General features: G+C 40.5%; 1 protein-coding gene across 1 annotated transcript in view; it reads right to left on the bottom strand.

Moving 5' to 3' along the window:
* Nucleotides 1–3,782: 3,782 nt before the first annotated feature.
* METTL24 (methyltransferase like 24) overlaps nt 3,783–21,915 on the bottom strand; it is a 73,111-nt gene continuing 54,978 nt past the window's right edge. The window contains exon 5 of the mRNA XM_005883818.2: nt 3,783–8,077. Coding sequence (XP_005883880.1) covers nt 7,763–8,077 — 315 coding nt within the window. The 3' untranslated portion in view covers nt 3,783–7,762. The remainder of the gene's footprint in view (nt 8,078–21,915) is intronic.

Here is a 21,915-nt window from a genome sequence, read left to right as displayed (position 1 = left end):
TCCCCCATGTTCCCTGACCAGGTCCAGGGATCAAACCTGCAACCCAGGTGTGTGCATTCAGTGCCCAGGCCAATGTTCTACTCACTGAGCCACACCAGCCAGAGCCGAATGTCTTTTTTTCTTAGAGTTCCTATATAGTCGAACCTGCAACCCAGGTGTGTGCCCTTGACTGGGAATCGGACCTGTGACCATTCAGTGCCCAGGCCAATGTTCTACTCACTGAGCGACACCAGCCAGAGCCAAATGTCTTTTTTTCTTACAGTTCCTATATAGTCTTTTATGCCTTTAATCATTTTAAACAATTTATATTATACTTTATGATTGTTATTCTATCTCACATTCTTGGGCTGAAAATTCCAGTGTTTACCCCATTGTGGGCCATTTCCTTGTCAGTTGTCATTTTTTATTAGGCGTTCATCTGAAGTGGGTCTTGTTTTTTGAGGAAATCCTTTGTAGCCTGAGTTGAAAGAAGCATCTCTTAGAGTGGTTTTACATTTGCTTCTGCCATGTATCCCTGAGGTGTCACTCCCCCTAGAACCAGTTTATCTTAATTTCTCAGTTTATGATTTCCCTCACCATGTGACTAGTATAAAGTCACATCCTTAAACAAGACAGAGGTTTCAAATTCTCATGAGAAATATATTTTCCCAGAGGTACAGCCAGAATAGGCTTCCTTGTGCTGGGGGAGTAGACTTAGGGACCCTCTTCCACCGGGGTTGTATCCCTCCAAGAGGCTCACTGCTACAGGGGTCTCAGTCCCAATCCTTTCCCCCAATACCGGCCTTATCTCTAGGGCCCCAGGCCCCTGGCCAGCACTGAACTCCTGGCTTACTGAGCTCCTGGGACTGCTGCATGGAACTTCCCTGTCTACCTCTCTGACCAGGCTCCCTCTGAGCTCTGCATGTCTGAAGATTTTTATTAGGCATTCAGCCATGCATATACATGCACAGGTATGTATGTGTGTAGTGAGTGTATACACACTACACATATGCAGGGTACCTCTGAATTTATTGTGTCTGAAGATTTTTATTTGTTATTTAGCCATATATATGTTTACTAGAGGCCCGGTGCACAAAATTTGTACATGGGTAGGGTCCCTAGGCCTGGCCAGCGATCAGGGCCAATCTGTGGGGGTGACCGGCAGAGCAATGGGGGGCCCCACTGGCACCTGTCGTGGCTGGCCTTGGGCCTGCAGGCTGGGGGCAGCTCCTGAGTTGAGTGTCAACCCCCTGGTGGTCAGTGTGTGTCATAGCAACCGGTCGTTCCACTAGTCATTCTGCCATTTGGTCAATTTGCATATTAGGCTTTGATTATGTAAGATATTTGGGTAAGTATGTATGTGTGTGTGTATATATATATATATATATATCCTTCTATATGTATGTGTGTATGCATACATGTTTGTGTATGTGTGTGTACACACATATACATATATATGCATACACACATACATATAGAAGTATTACCATAGATATATGTACTTGATCTGGTATCTTCAGATATTGCCTCTTTGTTAGGGCAGTCTAAAAACAGGCATATAATCTATTGCAGTCTGAAACATTCTGGTTTTTAGAACCATGGGGGCTGAAGTGTGTTATCCAAAAAGGTGCTTTTCCTGAGGGCACTTCACTTGATGACTGGAGAGCCATCATAATGAATTCATCTTTTATCTGAGCTTTTTCTTTGAATAATCACATCATTTGGATTCTTGTAAATTTATCCTGAGTTCCCTTTATAGCACACTAATCAAGAAATTATCTACCACTGTCTAAGCCTCTCTAATCATGAAAGTCTTAGAATAATGAGATTTTTCAAGCTAGAAGAAACCTTAGAAATTAAATATCCTAATCTAAGTAAGGAAATGGGTCAAGAACGGTGCTGCTTGATATGCAGCCAGTTAGCCGCAGTGCTGAAATCTTCCTCCCTTCATCCTATGATCCTGCCCCCTCCACATAATGCCACTTCACTGAGTGTTATTTTTTAAACGGTCAGGGTGGTGTCCTAATCTTTGTGGCTTCCAGCTTGCTCTCTCTGACTTGGGTGGTTTAAAAGCAGCACTCGGCTATTTAAATCATGTTTATTTCAGACTTCAGGAAAACAACTTGTAGCTAAAGACATTCTCTTGGCCTCTTCCACTGAGCTGGGCCCACAATACCCTCTCATAACTGCTCACAAGGAAGGTCCTTTGTATATTTCCGATAGTTTTGACAACACAATAACTTTTCTCATCTTGTTTTTATTCTTTGAACATCTGTTTTAATCTTTTTTTTTTTTTTTTAGAAATACCAGTCTCTATCCTTGTCCCAAGTAGCCTCACAACATCATACCTTTCTTCTCCCATAAACTAAAAATAGTCTCTGTGCTACAGGAATTGTGGTTTACACACTGACTCTAAAAAGTTTGTTTTCTGGGAATTGGTACAAAGGAAGGACAATGAGGCACGAGAAGCGAAGATTGAGGTTTAATATCCTAGAATATCTTATAGTCATAATTGAGCCTTCAATTATTATATTTATTCAATCCGATTATTATGTAGCTCTCAAGTTCCTAAGAAAGATCTCCAGGTTAGCATTAATCAGGAATGAGGACTACCAGAAGCAGAGCAATAAACAGCTATGTCAAGAACAGGCTAAAGTGTGTCTAAATTTAAATGAACCAACAGGAGAGATAGTGGTGCATCTAAATGGCAAAGGTATTTCTCATGTCAGAAAAAAATTTTCAGTAACAAATGCTGGCGAAATAAATTCACTGAAAAATCCTATGAGAAATAGCTTTCTTTATTCATACCCAACAAATATTTATTGAGCACCTTTTACCTGGCAGGCACTGGGGCTTCAGACTTGGCCCTTTCCCTCATGGAGTGTACAATCTGCTGGGAAAGACCGCCATTAAATAAGCAGGTACATTAAAGTACAAGGCGTGTGAAAACAGAGAGAAGGGGGGCATCACAGGGACACATAGCTGGGGGCCTTAAATGGGGTGGGGAGTCCCTGGGGAAACCATGTTTGCTCTGATATCAATCCTTGAAAAATAATACTGTGTTGTACAGATCATAGCTTATTTCTGACATAATTGTGGTTTCATTCATGTTATAGAACACACTTGGACCTTTGCTCATCATCTCTACCCACCCAGTAGTGATATCAAAACACCCAACGACCAGGAACATAGGACATACAGCAGTTAGAATAGAAGCTAACCATTGTGCTAGGGCAGGGTCCTGGAAGCTGCCTAGTGTGCCGTGCATTAATTGCTCGATCTTGGAGAGGTCTGGGGGTCCCATGGGAGGAACTATAGCGGAGGAGAATGACTCAGGACCACAGCTATTTACCAACCATGATAGCTTCCTGGTACATATCGATTGCATATCTGTCCTAGGTATACTGGGCTCCTCTATTGGAACAGTCTAGATTAGAATTCAAACTTGACAGGAAAATAAAACCCTTATTGTTTCAGATAATCTTATTGCACCAAACCAATCTCTAAAAAAACTTAAAGTATTTTATACAGTAATATGAAGTTGCTAGTTTTACAAAGCATTGGTTTTAATGTGTTGAGCACTAGCATATTTTTCCATATAGTGTTCAACGTAAAGCATGACATTAAGCTTGCTTGCTTTATTTTTCTTAAGGACAGAAATACAATAACATTATTTAAAGAATTTCAATAATTTCTAAATTTAGGCAGTTTAAAAATATACTAAATTTGGGGGGTATAATTTCATGTGATAAGTAAAGGTCAAATACCTCTTTCAAGGTAAGAAAAAGGAAGAAACTTTGCCGAAGTTTAAATGTTTTATTGAATTCACAAAGAGCCAGCAATTGGCTAATACAAAAAAATTATGTTATTGCTTAAAAGGAAAACATAAATTTATCTTTAGAAGAAGAGATTATATTAATTGAGCTTGGAGCTACCAATGCAATGTTAAGTATAACAATCTGTTTAAATAAGGCCTTCATTTTAATCTGGCAAAATATGATGAAGCTAGTTTTCTGGTATAAATCCAAGCTTTGCAAAATCCCAACATGTAATACTTAGGAAATGCAAATCTCCTACTGTATTTATTACATACGAAACTCTTACAGCCAAGGCAGAACTGCTTATATGAATAGCCGATTCAAACTAAACACTGTAAATTCCTGAATTTACTTTTGCTCTACCCTGACGTAAACACTCATGGATCGTCAAGTCAATTCTAAGGGAAGTTTACTTCTCCCTGGCTCTCTTCATTTGCACATGTCAAACAGCTACAAATATTTATATAATAACCTAGTAAAACTGCATAAAATACAATCACTCTAAGAAAAGGGGAAAGGAAAAATTGTTTTTCTTTTACTTTAAATCTCAAATTGTAACAGAGTTTGTGCGAAAAGGTGACCTTTGAATCTCTTACATCCTCACATGTTTTTCTCCTGAAAAAGAACCGTTTTTTCGATCATTGGATAAGAGCATTATTAAATTTGTATTTTCAGATTCACTTATGAGCATTGCTCTGGTAAGAGTTAATGATGTCGCAGATATTCTCATCGGAGCTCATTTATCGAGGATCAAAATCTAGTTTGAAACAAAGGGAACTCACACTACACTTCCAAGCGACTGTGCCCTTCCTAAAACCCAAGAGGAAAAGTGCCAAGTGTTGGGAAGAGCCAGGGCCAAGAGTCACTTCCAGGGCCTTGCAAGAGCTTTTCTGGCAACCTGAACATATTGACAGAGAATTCGTTGGGTCCCATTTTTCAGTAAGTCTCCATTTGGCAGGCGTATTTTAATGAAGTAGGCTTTTAAAATTAAATCTGCAGGCTACAAAAATAACCCCAACTCTAATAGATTTGCAGGTCTGGTCTTAGTATATTTGTAGGGTCGTCCTCCCCACCCCCACTTACTAATAGAAAGGCAAAAATATGTCCTTTGAAAGAAGCATCTTACATTGGTTAGAGGCTGTGGAGGCAGCACTGTGGAGGGACCAGCATGGGCTTTGGGATCTGACAGGCCAAGATGTGGATTCCTGCCCCGCCACCTATTAGTTGAATGATCTGAATAAACTATCCAACCTCTCCGAGTGTCCTTACCTGTATATGTCATCTGGGAAAATGACACTTCTTTGGAGGGTTGTTGGGAGAATTAGGAATAATCCATGACAGCGCTGGGCACCCAGTAAGTGCTCAATAAATAACAGCCCTTGATTTTGTTTGTTTGTATTTTGTTTGTGTTCTTTTGTGGTGGTTTTGCCTGCTCTTCACCAGCAGCATCTTCCCAAACACCAGTGCTGTGGTAACCTAGACCATTTCTCATGGCCAACCCCAGCTCTCCACGGTGGGGGTTCTGCCCCCTAGGGGACATTTGGCACCACACTGAAAGGGAGGGAGAAGGTGCTCTGGAGGCTAGTGGGGAGGACCAGAGATGCTGCTACACATCCCACAATGCACTCCCTCCCCCAACAAAGAACGATCCAGCCCCAAATGGCAGTAGTGCTGAGGTTAAGAAACCCTGGCCAACACAAGAATCACAATAAATTCTAGAGGCAGGGAAACCATAGCAACAGTCAGAACTTCATCATAATTTTCAAGCTCTCCATAAAGGGAATGAAGGACAGTCTCAGAAATAAGCATAAAATAAGTACGAATAACTACTGAACAGGCTGCCTTGTAGGTGGGCGTGGGTGGGTGTGTTTGTGATTTATTTTGAGTTCGTCTTTTTTTTAAACAGTACACCCATTCTTGCTTCAGATATATATATATGGAGTGTGATGAAGTCAGTGTTCTGTACCACCAATCTGGAATAAATGGTAACTTGCCCTGTACAAAGGGGGCTTTCAGTAATGCCCAAGTCTTCAAGCCCATGAATTAAAAATATTGATATGATTGTGTATACATCTGGACACTTAAGATCAGTATACTTCATATGTTAATGTATAAGACGGTTTAAAGGATTGAATGTATAAAAACATTTACTGGATATACTTCAGTGTGTAGGATTTTTATGAAAAAAAAAGTAAAAGAGAATCTGTGACATAATCCAAACAGGAACTGGACTAAAAGTTAACTCTGTTTTGGAGGCTATGCCATGCAAACCAACAGTATAACTTTAGAGTTTTTATGGCCCCTTGTACCTCTGAAATTCCTGTGGAGAGTAAAAGCAACTGAAGTGCAGTTACAAATCACACTTATGCAAGCTGGTCTTCCCACCTCAATGACTTTTATTAGTGTACTATGGGTTTTAAAATAAAAGCCTCATTTATGTTTTTAAAAATCATCACTAATTCAGAAAGTCTTGTTTCTTTTGAACCCAACATTAGTGAGATTATCCAACTCTAATGTATTTTGGTTTCTCACTTGAGGAATGATATTTTCAAACACTGCAAAAACCAAAAAGCCAACCCAGGGAATGTCTTAGGTAGAAGTAGATTTAAAAAAAAAAATGGGGAAGGGAATAATGTTCAGTAGTAACCAGTATCCTGTTCCCTCCTCAAATTTCTTGAACAAACATGTATGGTATGGTTTTCCTACTCTGTTAGTATATAAAAAGTGTCAGAAAATATACTTAACTTACAATAAGGTAATAATTTGGTTGATTTTATACTACTTAATTTATTTGAAATAGGAATTTTGAAAATTATTCATGGGGATAAATGTCTAATCCTGCAAATAGAACTAAAAAAGATCACTTGAACTATTGAGAACCTGTATTTCCTGCTTACATTTTTTTTAAGTAGAAAGGATTGGTGCTATGTAAGCATCCCAGGAAAGAGACTCTGGCCCTTCCATCTTTGAGTTTGTGTTCGTGTGTGTGTGTGTGTGTGTGTCTGTGTGTGTGTGTGTGTGTGTGTGTGTGTGTGTGTAAAGAATTAACAGCATAGGCGAGTCTGTGGTTGAGAAATCAGGTGTGAAGTCAGAAGAGGCAACAATAAAGACACTCAAATTCTGCTTTGTGCTTCGTTCACAGGAACAGATGGGGATTTTAAGGCTGCTATGAAAAGAATGCTGAGTTGCAGTTCATGATTGTCTAGTCTTAAACTCAGTGACAGAATGCGGTGTGTCTGTTCCCAGATACCAGAACTGTACTTCTTATAAAACCATGGCATAGCCTCAGGAAATGCTCAAGAGGAGTGATGGAAAACCACAAGGTGTAAAGGACATTCCTGACCAGGTGAACAAGGAGAACATGAAAGAGGTGAGTTCAAGTCAAATGCAAGGTCCTATGCTAAACAGCAGGCTACAAACCCAGTGTGTTCATCAACCCAGTGAAAATGGAAAATGGAAAATGTCATGTTGGTGAATTCATGGATTATATAGGGTGTCCCCCAAAAATGTATACTCACCTTTGAATAATTATTAAGGCAGTGTATATTAAAATACATTTCATTTTCAAATGTGAGCTATCAGCTCTTAAAGTGTGAATACTTTTTTTTGAACACCCTGTAGAAACATAATGAACTTTAGAGAAAACCGAGGTAAGTGGGGGGTTATCTTCCAACTAAAAATGAAGGAAGATGAGCATCCCTACTCTGTCAGAGGCAGACAGGCCAAGAGCCTGGTCAGGGCAGATGACGGCTGACTCCTGTGGCGTTCCTGTGTCCACCCCTTCAACAAGGGGTAACTGTGCCCCTACCTCACGGCAGGCGCCAGGCTGCATGCACCACAAAGGCAATAACAACGCCTGCCTCAAGCAGGTAACAGGCTGGTGGGAGACTGCACAACAATCATTAGAATCGTGGATGTACTCGGCTCTGCAAATATTTCCTTGAGTTTTGATGAGGCCCTGCATCCTATTTCCACCTGGTATTTACCCAACCAAGAGTATAACAGCTACTTGCATTGAACATGTCTTTCTTCAGGAACAGCTGAGGTTTAGATAAATCTTTGTAACTGTGAAAAAGCCTGAAATCGTTTAGTTCTAACTCTTTGAGGAGGCTGTACCAGAACCGCACGACACTGCTGTCGCTGCCACTGACCTCGAACCCAGGCCAGTGGAGATGGATCTCAAAGACGAGCTGTCCAATCTGTTCCAGGACATCTTCCAGAATAAGATTTTCCAAAACTTTCCATTCTGCGCTCTCCAGATCTGCTTTGAGAACATCAATCTGTAACATAAGGATAAACGGAGATCAGCATATTCAATAAACATGGGTTAAAACGCCATCGTGCTGTCAGGAGCATCACCGTTGAACTACCTCCCCAGAAAGTAGAATTGCTCAAATTTTAGACTTAAAGGTCTTTTTCAGATGGTCACTTACAAATTTCTAGCCTCACTCCACACCAAATATTAACATACAGATAATGAAATGCCAGTCGGAAATCATAACGGGCCCTCGTCCTTCCTGCCCAGTTGGAACGGATGCCCGAGAAGGAGATGCTGGGCTGTGTGTATCACGAAGCTCTGCGCCCACAGCCACTCCCCAGAAACCCACGTGCTGCACAGAGGAACCAAGTGTGTCCAGACTGAACGATGGCCTGCAGAGAGGGCCTGACAGAGGACTGCTGGCTGCAGGGACCCCCTCACAAACCATACCCGCTCCAACTTCACCAGCACTGAGAGTTCTCAGGAATATTGGACTTGTAAAAAAAAATATTATTATGTCATGATTTCTTTAAAAAGTGTATATCCCAGCACAGAATTCCTTTTTTTTTTTAAGTGAAAATAGCATTCTCTGTTCATTTAATGAATACAAATTCACATTCCGGATGAGATAAATATGGAAAAAAAGAGTGAGGATGGCAGAGATTTTACAATTAATTAAGGTATGAGAGTCAGCTCCTTTTTGCTGGCTTTGCACAAAATCCATTAGAATAACAGAAAGCAATGAAAGCTCATTCTTTACCGAGTGCCTATATGGGCCTGGCACTATGCTAAGTGCTTCATCTTGCAATATCCATGTACTCCCCTCAACAATTCTGAAAGGATGGTTCTCTTCGTGTCCCTATGTAGAGTTTAGGAAACAGACTCACAATAACCCATCCTGTCACACAGCTGGAGAGGCAGAGGTGAAATTAGAACCAAATCTGTCTCCTGGCCCATGTTCTTAACCACTACACAATGCTGACTCCCCATAAACCACAAGAGGAACAATAGTAACTCGGAGGCCCTAAAAGGCTTTGGTTTGGAAAATAAGGTGCTATCGGAGAGAGAGTAAAGGTCTGTGAGTAGAAGTATTGTTATCGACATCACGGCTTTACATTTGCAGAGCACTTTCCAGCTTAAAGAATTACTTTCTACATCTGTCATCTCAGTTAAGCAGCCCCATCAGCACACAAGGATTTGGTAAAGCTGACTTCCAAGGAATAAAGAGAAGTGGAAGTGGATAATTAGACCACCAAGGAAGGTGACAATATTCAGACACAGACTAGAATGAAGAGGATGGAGGGATCACTGCAGTAGAGCAAAGGCCGGCTCCCCAAGAGGTGACAGCACCACACTAATCAGCCCTTCAGGAAGTGCCGACTGGAGTCACCATCTCCAGCCCATGAAAGAATATTTTTGCCTGTGTAGAGGGATGGATAAGGACCAAGACCAAGTCTGCCCCAGCCTCTCCTCTCTCTCAGCACATGGCTGTTTGATAAGTTTATTAGATGCAGCTGAGTCATGAGGCTCTCAGTGCAGTGGTAGCATTTCTTGCAGGATTTCAGAGTTGGATGGAGAAGATGCATAGAATTTAGACATAATTGCTCCAAGGAAAGGGTCTTTGCCCAGCATCCTGAGATCCTGTGGGAGACACTTTCATCCTCTTGCCTTGGCTAGTCCCTCCTGGTCCATCAGAGAAAGAGTGATGATGATAACAACCCCAAGATTACCAACAGGCCTGAGAAAAGGGTAGATATCTATAAAGCAGCTGGTTGGTTCAACAGTTTCAAAATGAAAGAGGAAAACTTAAAACAAACAAAAAACAACTTTCTTTTCTGAAAGGAACAGAGCAAAGACAGGTTCCATGTGAACATACACAAGGCTAAAATAATTCTTGTCAACTGGATGCAATAGAATTAATTTGCCCCTTTTTTCATCTCTGTGGCCTTGGCACTTCTTGGCTTTGTTTAATTTTTGAAGTCTAAGGCAGAAAATTCCTGAATGAGGGTAATTAAGCTGTCAAAAGAGATATTTAATCAAAACTTCAAAACACTTTCTAATTGGTACAGAAAATATCCAAAACCAAAAATCAACAATTGTTATGCCAATTCACATAGTCAAGAATTTCTTAGGTTACTTATGGATTTATTTTTTTACTACGGTTTTCTGTTAGTTTGCATATGTTTAATGATCAATAAGTTAAAGCATTAAAAGAACAGGGTAAGCTAATCAGCCTAAAATTGGCCTAAAAACTATAATTATGAAATACAGAGGAATTACTTTACATATTTTTTCCAAACATTTTTAAAATAAGCTGTTAATCAGAAGTTATGAGCAACTGGAAAATAACCAAATTATTAGGCTAAATCACAGCAAATATATGCTTTCTTTGGAAATCCAATCTTAATTTACAAAATGTTAATCCATTCTAAAGATCAAAAATTATATTCAAACATGACAACATCCACACCCCCTTTTGATTTCCGTGACTAAAAATTCTCCACTTCAATCAGAATTGCACAGGTTGGTCTATCTCATGCAGCCCAGGCGTAGTGTGGCACTGCGGAGCACAGATAACCAAATGCTGTGATTAAAACATGGTTTTCTCTTACACTGTGATTCTCCTATTTCTAGCATCTCAGAATGTTCTGTTACTACTATTTTGCAAATATAATTTCCATCATTACTGCATGATGCACCCACTATTATTATTATTAAAAGGCTCTAAACATCTCTGAATAAGATATGCCAATTGTAATATACTAATACCAGTTTTCTACAATTGTGGCACTAAAAAAATCATGCAAATGATCATATAAGAATAATCAAGTGCAATCCTAATACAGTTAGGTTAAACAGAGTTTCTTGAAAAAAACAACAACTGTTAACTGTCTGCAATCTCCAGAATGGCTGAAGACATTCTTGGGTAGAAGGGTCTCAAAGAAGGTAGATCAAACAAAGTTTTGGTATCATTTCAGACACATTTAAAGGGTTTAATCATACTTTTAACAGTTTTATTATTTTTTAGTCCTAATCTGAGGATATTTTTTCCATTGATTTTTTTAAGAGAGAGTGGAAGGGAAGAAGGGAAGGAGGGGAGAGAGAGAGAGAGAGAGAGAGAGAGAGAGAGAGAGAGAGAGAAACATTGATGTGAGAGAGACACATAAATTGGTTGTCTCCCGCTTTCACCCCAACCAGGGTGGGGATCAAACCTGCAACCCAGGTACATGCCCTTGACCAGGAATTAAATCCTTGACCCTTTGGTTCCCAGTCTAATGGTCTAACCTTGAACCCCACTGGCAGAGCTCAATCGTAATTTTAAAATAATTATGTCGATACAACTTCTTCCTGCTTTTTGGATTAATTGTGAAAAGTTGTTTTTAATGATTAAAGTAAATCCAAGCTTTTATATATCAAGTCTACTTAAAGCAAGGTATGTATATCTGCACCTACAAAACTAAAGCACATTAAAACACATTAAAAAGAGGATCATGTTCTTGTAGAAAAACAGAAGAAATTAATCTATCTTAAATGAACAAGAGGATTAAAAGTCTCTTTAAGAGCCTTAGACTTTAAACACATTAGATCAGGTTCAATTATCACTGTGGGCTGGCAGAAATGTAACATTACAAGATTTATGTTACCACCAGGGGAAAGGAGATAAGACTCACCCGGCATATTGTGAGAAATATAAAGGCCTACTCTAAGCTAATGTAAGGCCAATTCTGAAATAATAATAAAAGAAGATGAGTTTTATGTAGTGATCAGCTCACAGAAATAACCTCTGTAGGGGAGCAACACTTGGCAAATGAATTTAAAATAAAAAATAAGGAAAATATTTACAAACAAAGACTCTTTTGCCAGATCTCCAGCCTGTTCCAAAGGCTGCTGAGCAAGTGTCTTCTGAACAGGATCAAGTGATGTAATGCAGGACCTCAGAAACCCAGGTCAGGGCTGGTCATTGGTGAGCTGGTGACAAGTCAGAAGTCAGCAAGGCTATGGATGACATACAACAGCAAGGGAGGAAGCAGCGCAAATTCAGGCAGGATGGAGGTGGCAGCCAGGGACTTGGCCAGGGCAGGGTCATGCAGGAAGGCCATGACAGGACCAAGGACAGCACCAGGCAGCAGCTTTAATTTATTTCTACCCCCACTTCCCTGGGCAGCTAAAACCAACACACAGCCTCTCACCTTAGACCAGAACCCCGCGCCTTTAAGCTACATCACCTGGTTCATTTATTTTTCTGACCTGATCATATTCATGCAAGCATTCTCAAGTATTTCCAGAAGGAGATGGAGCATAAAATATAAACATGTATAAACTATTCCTACACAAACAGATGTGTAAACAAATAAATGACCAAGTAAACACCCAAATAAAATGTTCCTCAGCCAGACATGTTCTTGAGGTTCAATAGGTGGGAGGCCTTTGAAGTGGGACCAAGCCAATCTCAGAGCATGGTGAGGCCAGCAATGTGACGTAGGCTACATAAACATGGTCCAAGTGCAAAAAGCAAGCACTGATTTAGAGGGACACACAATAAACTCATTGGGTGATTTAGATACTTTTTCAATATACTGAAATATGAGTTAAAAATAGCACTGTGCTGGGGGTGACAATTATGAAAGGATCAGCAGTGAGTGAAGACAAGTGTCAGAAGACAGAATTGAGAGGAGATGAGGGAATAGTAACAGGTCTCGGGGGTGTGCTGTATGTCAGGGTCACCTTGATGGCCTCCACTTCTGGACCCTGGATGGACTTCTGGGGAACTACATACATGGTTCCACTCCTTTGTCGACATGCCTGATTCCCCTTCCCTCCCCCCTTTACTTGGGCTGTAAGTTCTTCCAGGGCAGGACCTAACTCCTCTTTGGTATCAAGTTTCCATGAGAGTTCCTGGCAGGCAGTCCGTGTAATATCCTATCAGATAACAAGTCCTGTCTGCTCTGCTTCTGTAACTTCTTACACTGGGCCCCTCTTCTCTGCCCCTCACTTCCACACCGTGATCATCTTACTTCAGACCCCACTGACTGGAAGGGAGGAGGAGGAATCAAAGGCTGGAAGTTAGGAACGAGGGCAGCTATGGATTCCATCGGCCTTCTCTGCATACATGGTATTGGAATCTTGATCAACAACACTTTATGAACCCTACACTCTAGCCAAACGTAATTCCTTGCTATTCCTCGAAGTGCCATGCAATGTCCCACCTTGATCCTTTCTTCATGCTGCTTTCTCTGGGTGGAACACCAACAGAAGTTCCTGCTGGTCACCGCCTCTCCCCTCCACCCACACACAGAGCCCCACAGTCTCCTTCAAGCACAGGCTGAATTTCATTTTCTTTAAGAAACTCAGGTATTGGGGTTATTAAGAAATCCTTACCCTCAGGATCTAAAGCAGAAACAATCATCTAAGAAGGAGTTATTTACCATATTCTGACAAGACATGGAAATACATACAAATTGTTCTCTTCTTGGATATTTAACTGACGTTGATCTGCAAGGTTCCCATCCCAAACATGGTCTAGTTAATGATTCCAACAGTGGAATAAGGAAATGGATGACATCAATATGTAATTCTCTATATGGCGTGCAGTTTTTTGGTTTTGTCCTGTTGTGTATGATGCAGGGACTTGTTTCGATGTAAATGCATAGGAATGTTCAGGAATGCTCCGTAGAGGAGCTGTGCTGTCCTGTACAACAGCCACTCACCACGTGTGGCCATCTAAATGTTAATTAAAATAAAATACAATTAAAATTTCACTTCCTCCACCACATTTCAGATGCTTGACAGTCACCTGTGATAGTGGCTATCATACTGGACAGTGCGGCCACAGGACATGTCCATCTTCACACAAAGTTCTGCAGGGCGGTGCTGCCAGGGTCAGTGCCTCAGAACCACCGGAGGGCTTGTGAATACACAGCTTCTGATCCAGCAGGTCTGATCGGGGCCTGAATATTTGCTTTTCTACCAAAAGTCCAGTTGATGGTGATGCTGCTGGTAACTCAGCCCTATTTTAAATGCATTCCACATACTCCAGTGTTCTTAGTTACCTATACAGAGTGGTGCCCCTATTGAAACTGTTATTCAGAGTTGAAGCCTTCTGTGAAGAAGTGGTTAGTGGCAGTGCAATAGACCAGTAACCCATGCCTGTTGGAGGTTAAAGTCCCCACTTCAAAGTTTTCTGTTCTTATTCAGCAATCCCTGAAATGCTCAGCAACTTTCTAGTCCTGGAATCACTACCCTTCCTCTGGATTCTCTGGGCATTTCCTTACTGCCTCCTCCTTCTTTGTTCCAGAACCATGCGAATTCTTCTCCTGCCAGGATTCTCATGACCACCACACTGCACGCCCCCTTCCTCTCTCAGTCCAGAAATGTGCAATCAATGCATTCCCCAAATGGGGCTACAAGATCACATAGTTCCCTTCGCCTGAAAAAAGTGGGTTTGAGGCATCATTTAATGAAGTCGGCTCTCTTCTTTATCTATTGCATACTAAAGGCTAGCATATACTTCGAAGCCAGATACTGACATTATTTTGACCATTCAACGAATTCTATGGCTATAAATTTTTATTGAAAGCACAGATGCATTTTCTTGAAGAAGTAAAGCAAAATTCAGTCAGAACTCAAATGGAATGAGAAAAAAAAGATATCTTTAGTCTCATAATACTCCCATAATAACATTCACTTTAGAAAAATTTAAGTTGAATGTGTCAAGTCTTTCCCCTGAAAAGAATTATAATGTCACTAGGGCAGATCCTGGCTCTCTGGAGCTTGAAGCTTATTTAATTTGAGGACCCTCTTTCAGAAAAAGAATACACCAGTCCTAGCTGGTTTGGCTCCGTGGATAGAGGGTCAGCCTGTGGACTGAAGGGTCCTGGGTTCAATTCCGGTCAAGGGCATATACCTGGGTTACAGGGAGGATCCCCAGTAGGGGCCATGCAGGAAGCAGCCGATCAATGATACTCTCACATCATTGATGTTTTTATCTCTCTCTCCCTCTCCCTTCCTCTCTGGAATCAATAAAAATGTATTTTTTTAAAAAAAGAAAAATAATACATCATTATAAAATACAGAATTAGGTAAAAATAATTTCTGGTTATAATTAAGACATATGCACAAGTCCCAACCTAAGAGAAAACAGAGGATTAAATGAAAGCTAACTATAAAAAGATGTATGGCTAAAAGCCAGAAAATAAAAAGTTTTTTAAAAATCCTGCAAGAAAAAATACAAGCAGTACCAGTTTTGAACCTTCTGTTAAATTTATGTAGCAATTAAAATGAGAAGAGAAAGAAACATTACACACAAAAAGATTAGTACCATGTAAAGATATCACCCATACAATACTCAAAGGAATGTGCTAGATATTCAGATGTAGGTTATATGTAAAAAGCTCACCTTAGGGAATATGTTAAGACAATGACTTGTTGAAATAAGCATTTATTGGCTCTCACTGTATATTGCTAAAACGTCCCTAACATTTGCTTTAGATGTGCCATCCCTCAGAGCACAATATCTATCTTTTTTAAAATCTTGTTATCAACTGGTAGAAAAAAAAGAAAGAAAGAAAGAAGGAAGGAAGGAAGGAAGGAAGGAAGGAAGGAAGGAAGGAAGGAAGGAAGGAAGGAAGGAAGGAAGGAAGGAAGGGAAAAAGGAAGGAAGAAAGGAAGGAAGAAAGAAAGAAAAGAAAAACTAATAATCAAGCACTTGCTATATGCTCAGACAAGCAATGCTAAGCACTTTACATGTAATGTCCAAAGCAATCCCCAGTGAACACAGGAAATAAGTGTTTATCATCCACTTCTTACAGATAGAGAAACTGAGGCCTATGTAGGTCACACACAGTTTGTGAGAGGTGAAGCCTACACCAAATCCAAGCAGTTTCCATAGAAACCCGAGCTTCAGAGAAGTTAATCAACCCACCCAGATCACAGCTATTGAGTGGTAGAATCAGGATTCTAACTGGGTCTGACTTCAAAACAGAAGTTAACACCAGGTTCTTATACTCTCACAATATGAAAGGGTCCAAACACAAAATATGACATTGTCAAGGGTTTCTGGACTTACAGTTCTTTTTGGAAAAAAACGAGAGACAGGGGAAAAGCAAATGTGGAATATTTATTAATTTAATAAGTCTTTTTTAAATTTTATTTTTCAATTACAGTTTACATTCAATATTGTTTTGTATAGTTTCAGGTGTAACCACTATAGTGGTTAGACTCATAGATACAGAGAACAGACTGATGGTTGTCAGGTGGGAGGAGGGTGGGGGCTGGGTGAAAAAAGAGCAGGGATTCAGTAAATCTTTGTTGAGCTCCTGGCACGTGCCCACTTCCTGCCATGTTTGCAGGTGAAAGGCAGCAAACAGGTCTGCCTGCAGGCAAGGCACGCCCATTTGAGCAGTTGCAGCATATTTTATCAATGGAACTAGCGCCCTCTCCTCTTATTCCAAGTACTTTGAATAAACATTGTCATTATATCCATTCCATAGCTTTCCTATGACCAAAAAGCATAATTTGGGGCTGGGACATTTTCTTTGTCACTTCATGTTTTATCAAGTTTTATACAATTTTAAAAAATATTTTTAATGTTTTTATTGATTTTTAGAGAGAGAGGACGAGAGTGATAGAAACATCAATGAGAGAGAATCATTGATTGGCTGCCTCCTGCGCGCCCGGTGCTAGGGATCAAACCTGCAACACGGCATGTGCACGGCAACCTCCTGGTTCATGGGTCAATGCTCAACTATTGAGCCACACCAGCCGGGTTAATTTACACCTACACACAGCTACATGGCAAGATGAGAGCCGACCTTCCCAAAAAATATGACCTCTCATTCCATTTTCATGCTCATATGAATTTAGCAAAAAGTTTGTATTTTTTCATGTTTCACACGATCTATTGATTTACATTTGGCAATCTCTGAATTGCATAAGCAGGGGTGACTGCAGATCACACACAAAAAATGAAAAGAAAGAAATGGACATAGCACATATGGAAGAGCGGAGGAGTCACTTCAACATTTATCAAGATAAAAGTGTGTAAGAGCCTCATTCGTTAGACAAGGAGCAGGCCAAGGAAGAGGATGAGAAGGAGCAGGGGCGTGGGGTGGAGATGAGACAGCTTCTCCAATTGCTGTGCCCCTTGTAGAGGACTTCTGGTTGAAATATCCCCTCTCCAACTGCCCTAACACCTTTCTTAGTCCTCAGTCCCACAATAAGAACAGTCAGAAGGCTGCCTAACAAAGTGAAAAGATACCTTTACTACTTTGTTTGATATGGATTGACATGTGGGAGATTTGACAGGTGATAATCTTTGAAAATCATTCAAATCCCTGTACTTCTAACTGAACCAGAGCAATCAATACATTTAATGGATTTTTTTTTTTTAAGTCTGTGTGTTGGCCCAGAACAGAGAGAGTGGAGGTAATCATGAAAGTTTTATGGGTTGTCAATCAGGGACTGCCTCATCTTGCTTGATTTCTGTGGTGACTGTTTTTATAATTCTTAAATCAAGATTCCCAGAATTCTCTGTCATGCTTCTTTAAAAGAATTGCTGATGCCTGGGAGGCTTCAGCCAGGAGGCGATTCAGTTTTATTGGAGCTGGAGGAGTTTTCCAGATGGCAGTTTTTTCAGTAGAAACAAAGGGTAGGATGCAGTGTCCCTAACACGCGTACACCACTTATGGAGCTTGGCGGCCAGTCTATTGTTAACCTGGCGCCATGAATGCCTTCCCTTAAATGGATGCTGTATATTTCAGGAAGTGGGTGGTTTCAGGGAGGCATTTTTTAGGCATCAAGGAAAGCTCTGAATTATGTTGAATAGAATGAGGATTGTTACCTCACAGCCTACCTGTTTCTTCCTGATAATGTAAATGACATTTGAACTCCCACAAAACCATACCTCTCACAAAACATTATTGTAGCAAGTTTATGTTCCTTCAGTTACTAATGATCCTCATACCGGCGTTTTCCATAAATGTCTAAATGGAGAAAAATGTATTCTAATCGTCTTGTTTCTCATGAGGGAAGGACAAGCAGCAGCATCTTGGTTCTTCTGAAATGAGCTGCCATATTGGGTTGAGTTCCTTAGTAACTGGACGTTTAACTAGTGAATTCATGTTGAAAACAGCTTCTTCATATTTTTTAGTTAAGAGCATTGCATTTTCTATTTGTTGTTTCCATAAAACTGAATGTGGTGAACTAGATGATTTCAGCTGTGAGGGTCTTGATCTATACTGGCAATTGTCATCCAGACACACATTTGAACTTGAAAAAACAGTGTACAGGGAAGGACCAACAAAAGAGAGTCCACAGTCCATGTAAAACATGTATATGGTCTATTTTTTAAGTCAATTCTCAGTTATTGATGGGGTCATTTCCAAACCCACATTCAAAAGGGACAGTTCATAGCTAAATATTTATTTTGAGTCATCTGCAATTTGAATTAACTATGATCCCTGGAGGAAAATAGTAAGTTGCTGATAGTGCAAAAACAGCTTTCATTGTTTGTGGGGAATGTGACGTATTTCTGTTTTCTCCATAGACAAAAAGCCAGTACAAATTTGTTTATAGCAAGCCCCAGAGGAACTTTAAGAGGTCTTAGTAATAAATATTTCTTTTTAAAATGAATTATTAAATAGAGCTTTAAAATGTGTTGTAGCGCAGCTTTAATTTTATTACACTGGGATGGGACTTTTTTCAAAAATAAATGTGTTTTATTAAAAAGTTGGTTGTAAAAGTGCAACTGAGAAAGAAATGTATGAAACAAAAGTAGAAGCGCCTTATTCCTACCCACATTTTAAATTTTGGTAGAGCTTTACAGCTATGACAGCGATTGCTAAAATTCTGAGGTTGACTAGTGTCACCTTCACCAAACATTGGCTCTTAATCTCATTAACGCTTGCTTGCCCAATGTTTCTAATGAACTATGTCGACTCTCGAGAGATCTTAGCCTTGAATAGCCCACCTTCTGCAATGTTTCCAGAATTATCTACCTAATTTAAAACCTAGTTCATTAAGCTCCTTCTTTCAGAGCCCCTGAAATCCAGACTCCGTTACAGAGCTCCCTCACAACCTGGGCCTACCCTCCCTTTTTGCCTCACTTCCTTGCACTCTCCACAAATCACCTTGTGCCAGCCAAATTTTTTACCTGATTTGGAATTCATGATTCTCTTTCTCACCTCTACGCCCTTGCATTTACTATTTCCCCTCCCTTCTAGCTCTGATAAACTCCCATTCAACTTTTAAGAGCCAGATGAAATAGCATCTCTTCTGTGCTACCTCCCTGACCACCCAAGAAAAAAAGAGCTACTTCTCTTCTGTGTCTCTTACGGTTGCACTTACTACATTACTATAGAATTTTTGTGCAAATGTCTGTCTCCCTCTATAGACCATGATGTCCTTAAGGGCAAGGACCCACATCATTGCTTCTTTGTCGTTGGTTGAGTTCTTGATTTACAGGAGGCTCTCAAAGGGTTTACTGAATACCCAAAGAGTGTTCAATTGCATCCAGCAAAAGTAAACAACAAACAATGAAATCCAGTCTCTCTTCCTCATCTATAGCATGGGATATGAAATAGCTGAGAGTAATGAGTACATATGACAAGCATTAACAACCTATGGCTGACCTGTAGAAGGAAAGCACGCCATGACACTCTGTGGGTAGGCACCTCCACAACTTCATTCCAGTCATAGAGAAGGCAAACCACACCCAAATGTTTCTCCTTCCCACCTTCCTTTTGCCTTCCTCTTCCACTTCCTGTGACTTCACACCCACAGCATTCACTCTCAGATGCCCTCTGGCTGGCCAAAGCTCTTTATATACCAAGCCATACACAGAAATGGTCTTCTTTTCCACCTCAGCCAACTTCCATTCCCCCAGCCAAGTGTCAGGCAACACCTTCCCGAGAAACAAATAAGATTACATGACTTACATAGGTGATGCTCAGATTAAGAAGAAGCTTAATCTTTCATGGAGAAATATCTGTTTAAAAGATTAGCTAATTAACTCAAATGACTCTCACCAGCAGACTATACTGAAGAGATATTTTTAGTGGAAGGCCTTCCCAAATGCCCTTGGGTTTTCTGGGTCAGTGGAGACCACCAGCCCCAAGATGTAAGAGATGGTGTCAGCAAAAACCAGACATCCCCTATTTCCTAAAAGGTTGCTCACACCTGGCAAGTCTGCAGGGATTTCCCAATGCGTCTTCCTTAGAAGGTCAGTGCTCAAAAGATCACAATCTCTCAGAGTATACACTTTTGGCCTCGTGGGAAGAAATCATTAAAAAAAAAAAAAAGAATTCGGGCAGGAGAGCAAGGAGAAAAGGTTTGAAAGAAGAGATGTGTCAATATTGGGGGAACCACACACGGAAGGTACAGTGCCTAAATAGATGGCACTCACACAAAAAGCCAAATGAAAAAAATCAGAAATGCAGCCATCCCAACATTTTTTCTACTTAAAATGCTTTTCCTTTAAAGAAGCTGTGTCCTATATTTTGTAAAAAATTACAAAAGATTGAGTGAGTCAGAAAACCCCAGAGCACTTTTTTTCCTGAAATTATGAAAGCCTACTGAAAGGCTCAAAATGTTTCTGCTCTACTCTCGCTTCTAGTGATATTCATTTCTATCCCCAATTTGATCTTATTTCCAGGCCAGCCACTCCTCTTACAGCCACGCATGCTGAGATCAAAGGATGGAGAGGCTGTGACTTGCAAGACTAATGTTACAGAGAGAAGAGTTGGAAAGGGATCACACTTCATTAAAAAAAATAATTTCAACAGATAAAAACCATTTTCAGAGTAAGCCAAAATAAAAAATAGTAGCAACTTCAAATTTCATTTTGGGAGCTTGACGGATGTTATATCCTTATGTGGTTGCCTAGGGAACAGGATTCATTTATCCTTTACTATCCAATAATTTATTGGAAATTGCCATTCTATATTATATCTATGATAGCTAAATTTTCCAAATGAAAAAGCCACTCCAAAAATTCACTGTAAATTGAAAAGCCCCTCAAAAGTGCAGTTTAAGTTATAGTTTTGGGATCTTTGTCAGGAAAACATTATAGAAAGCTAAAGCTCTTTTAATATCTCTTCTTTTCCCAATACATTAACATTCTTCTACTTGAACAGGAGATGTTCTTATCCATAATATCTTATTCTTCATTTTGATTACTGAACGTGGAATCTTCTTATAAATAAGTGAATTTGTCTTGATTAAACACACTCATGTTAGTATGCCAAAAAAATATAAATGTGAATATTCTAGTCTGAACTAATCCATGCAAAATTATTCTGATTTCCCCCTAAGCATGAATAGAAGCATATCAAATATTCTGGATAACAGATGTGTAAGAAGCCAAGAGGGATTTTTGGTTTTCGTACATAATAAATTTTCTTCAACTCATGCTTGTTATAGGCCCAACCATGAGGGTGAAAAGTTTGGGTAACTGTCATGAGGGGGCTTACTGAAAGGGCCATCCTGTCTAATAAAGAGGAAATATGCAAATTGACCATCACTCCAACACACAAGATGGACCCCCCATGTGGTCAAAGATGGCCGCCACAAGATGGCCAGCAGGGGATGGCAGTTGTGGGCAATCAGGCCAGCAGGGGAGGGCAGTTGGGAGGGACCAGGCCTGCAAGGGAGGGCAGTTGGGAGCGATCAGGCCAGCAGGGGAGGGCAGTTGGGGGTGACCAGGCCTGCAGGGGAGGGCAGTTGGGGGTGACCAGGCCAGCAGGGAAGGGCAGTTGGGGGAACCAGGCCATCAGGGGAGGGCAGTTAGGGGTGACCGGGCCATCAGGGGAGGGCAGTTAGGGGTGACTGAGCCTGCAGGGGAGGGCAGTTGGGGGTGACCAGGCC

Source organism: Myotis brandtii, unplaced genomic scaffold (assembly GCF_000412655.1).
Source record: "Myotis brandtii unplaced genomic scaffold, ASM41265v1 scaffold8, whole genome shotgun sequence".
NCBI lineage: Eukaryota > Metazoa > Chordata > Mammalia > Chiroptera > Vespertilionidae > Myotis > Myotis brandtii.
This window is presented reverse-complemented; position numbering and strand designations above follow the sequence as displayed.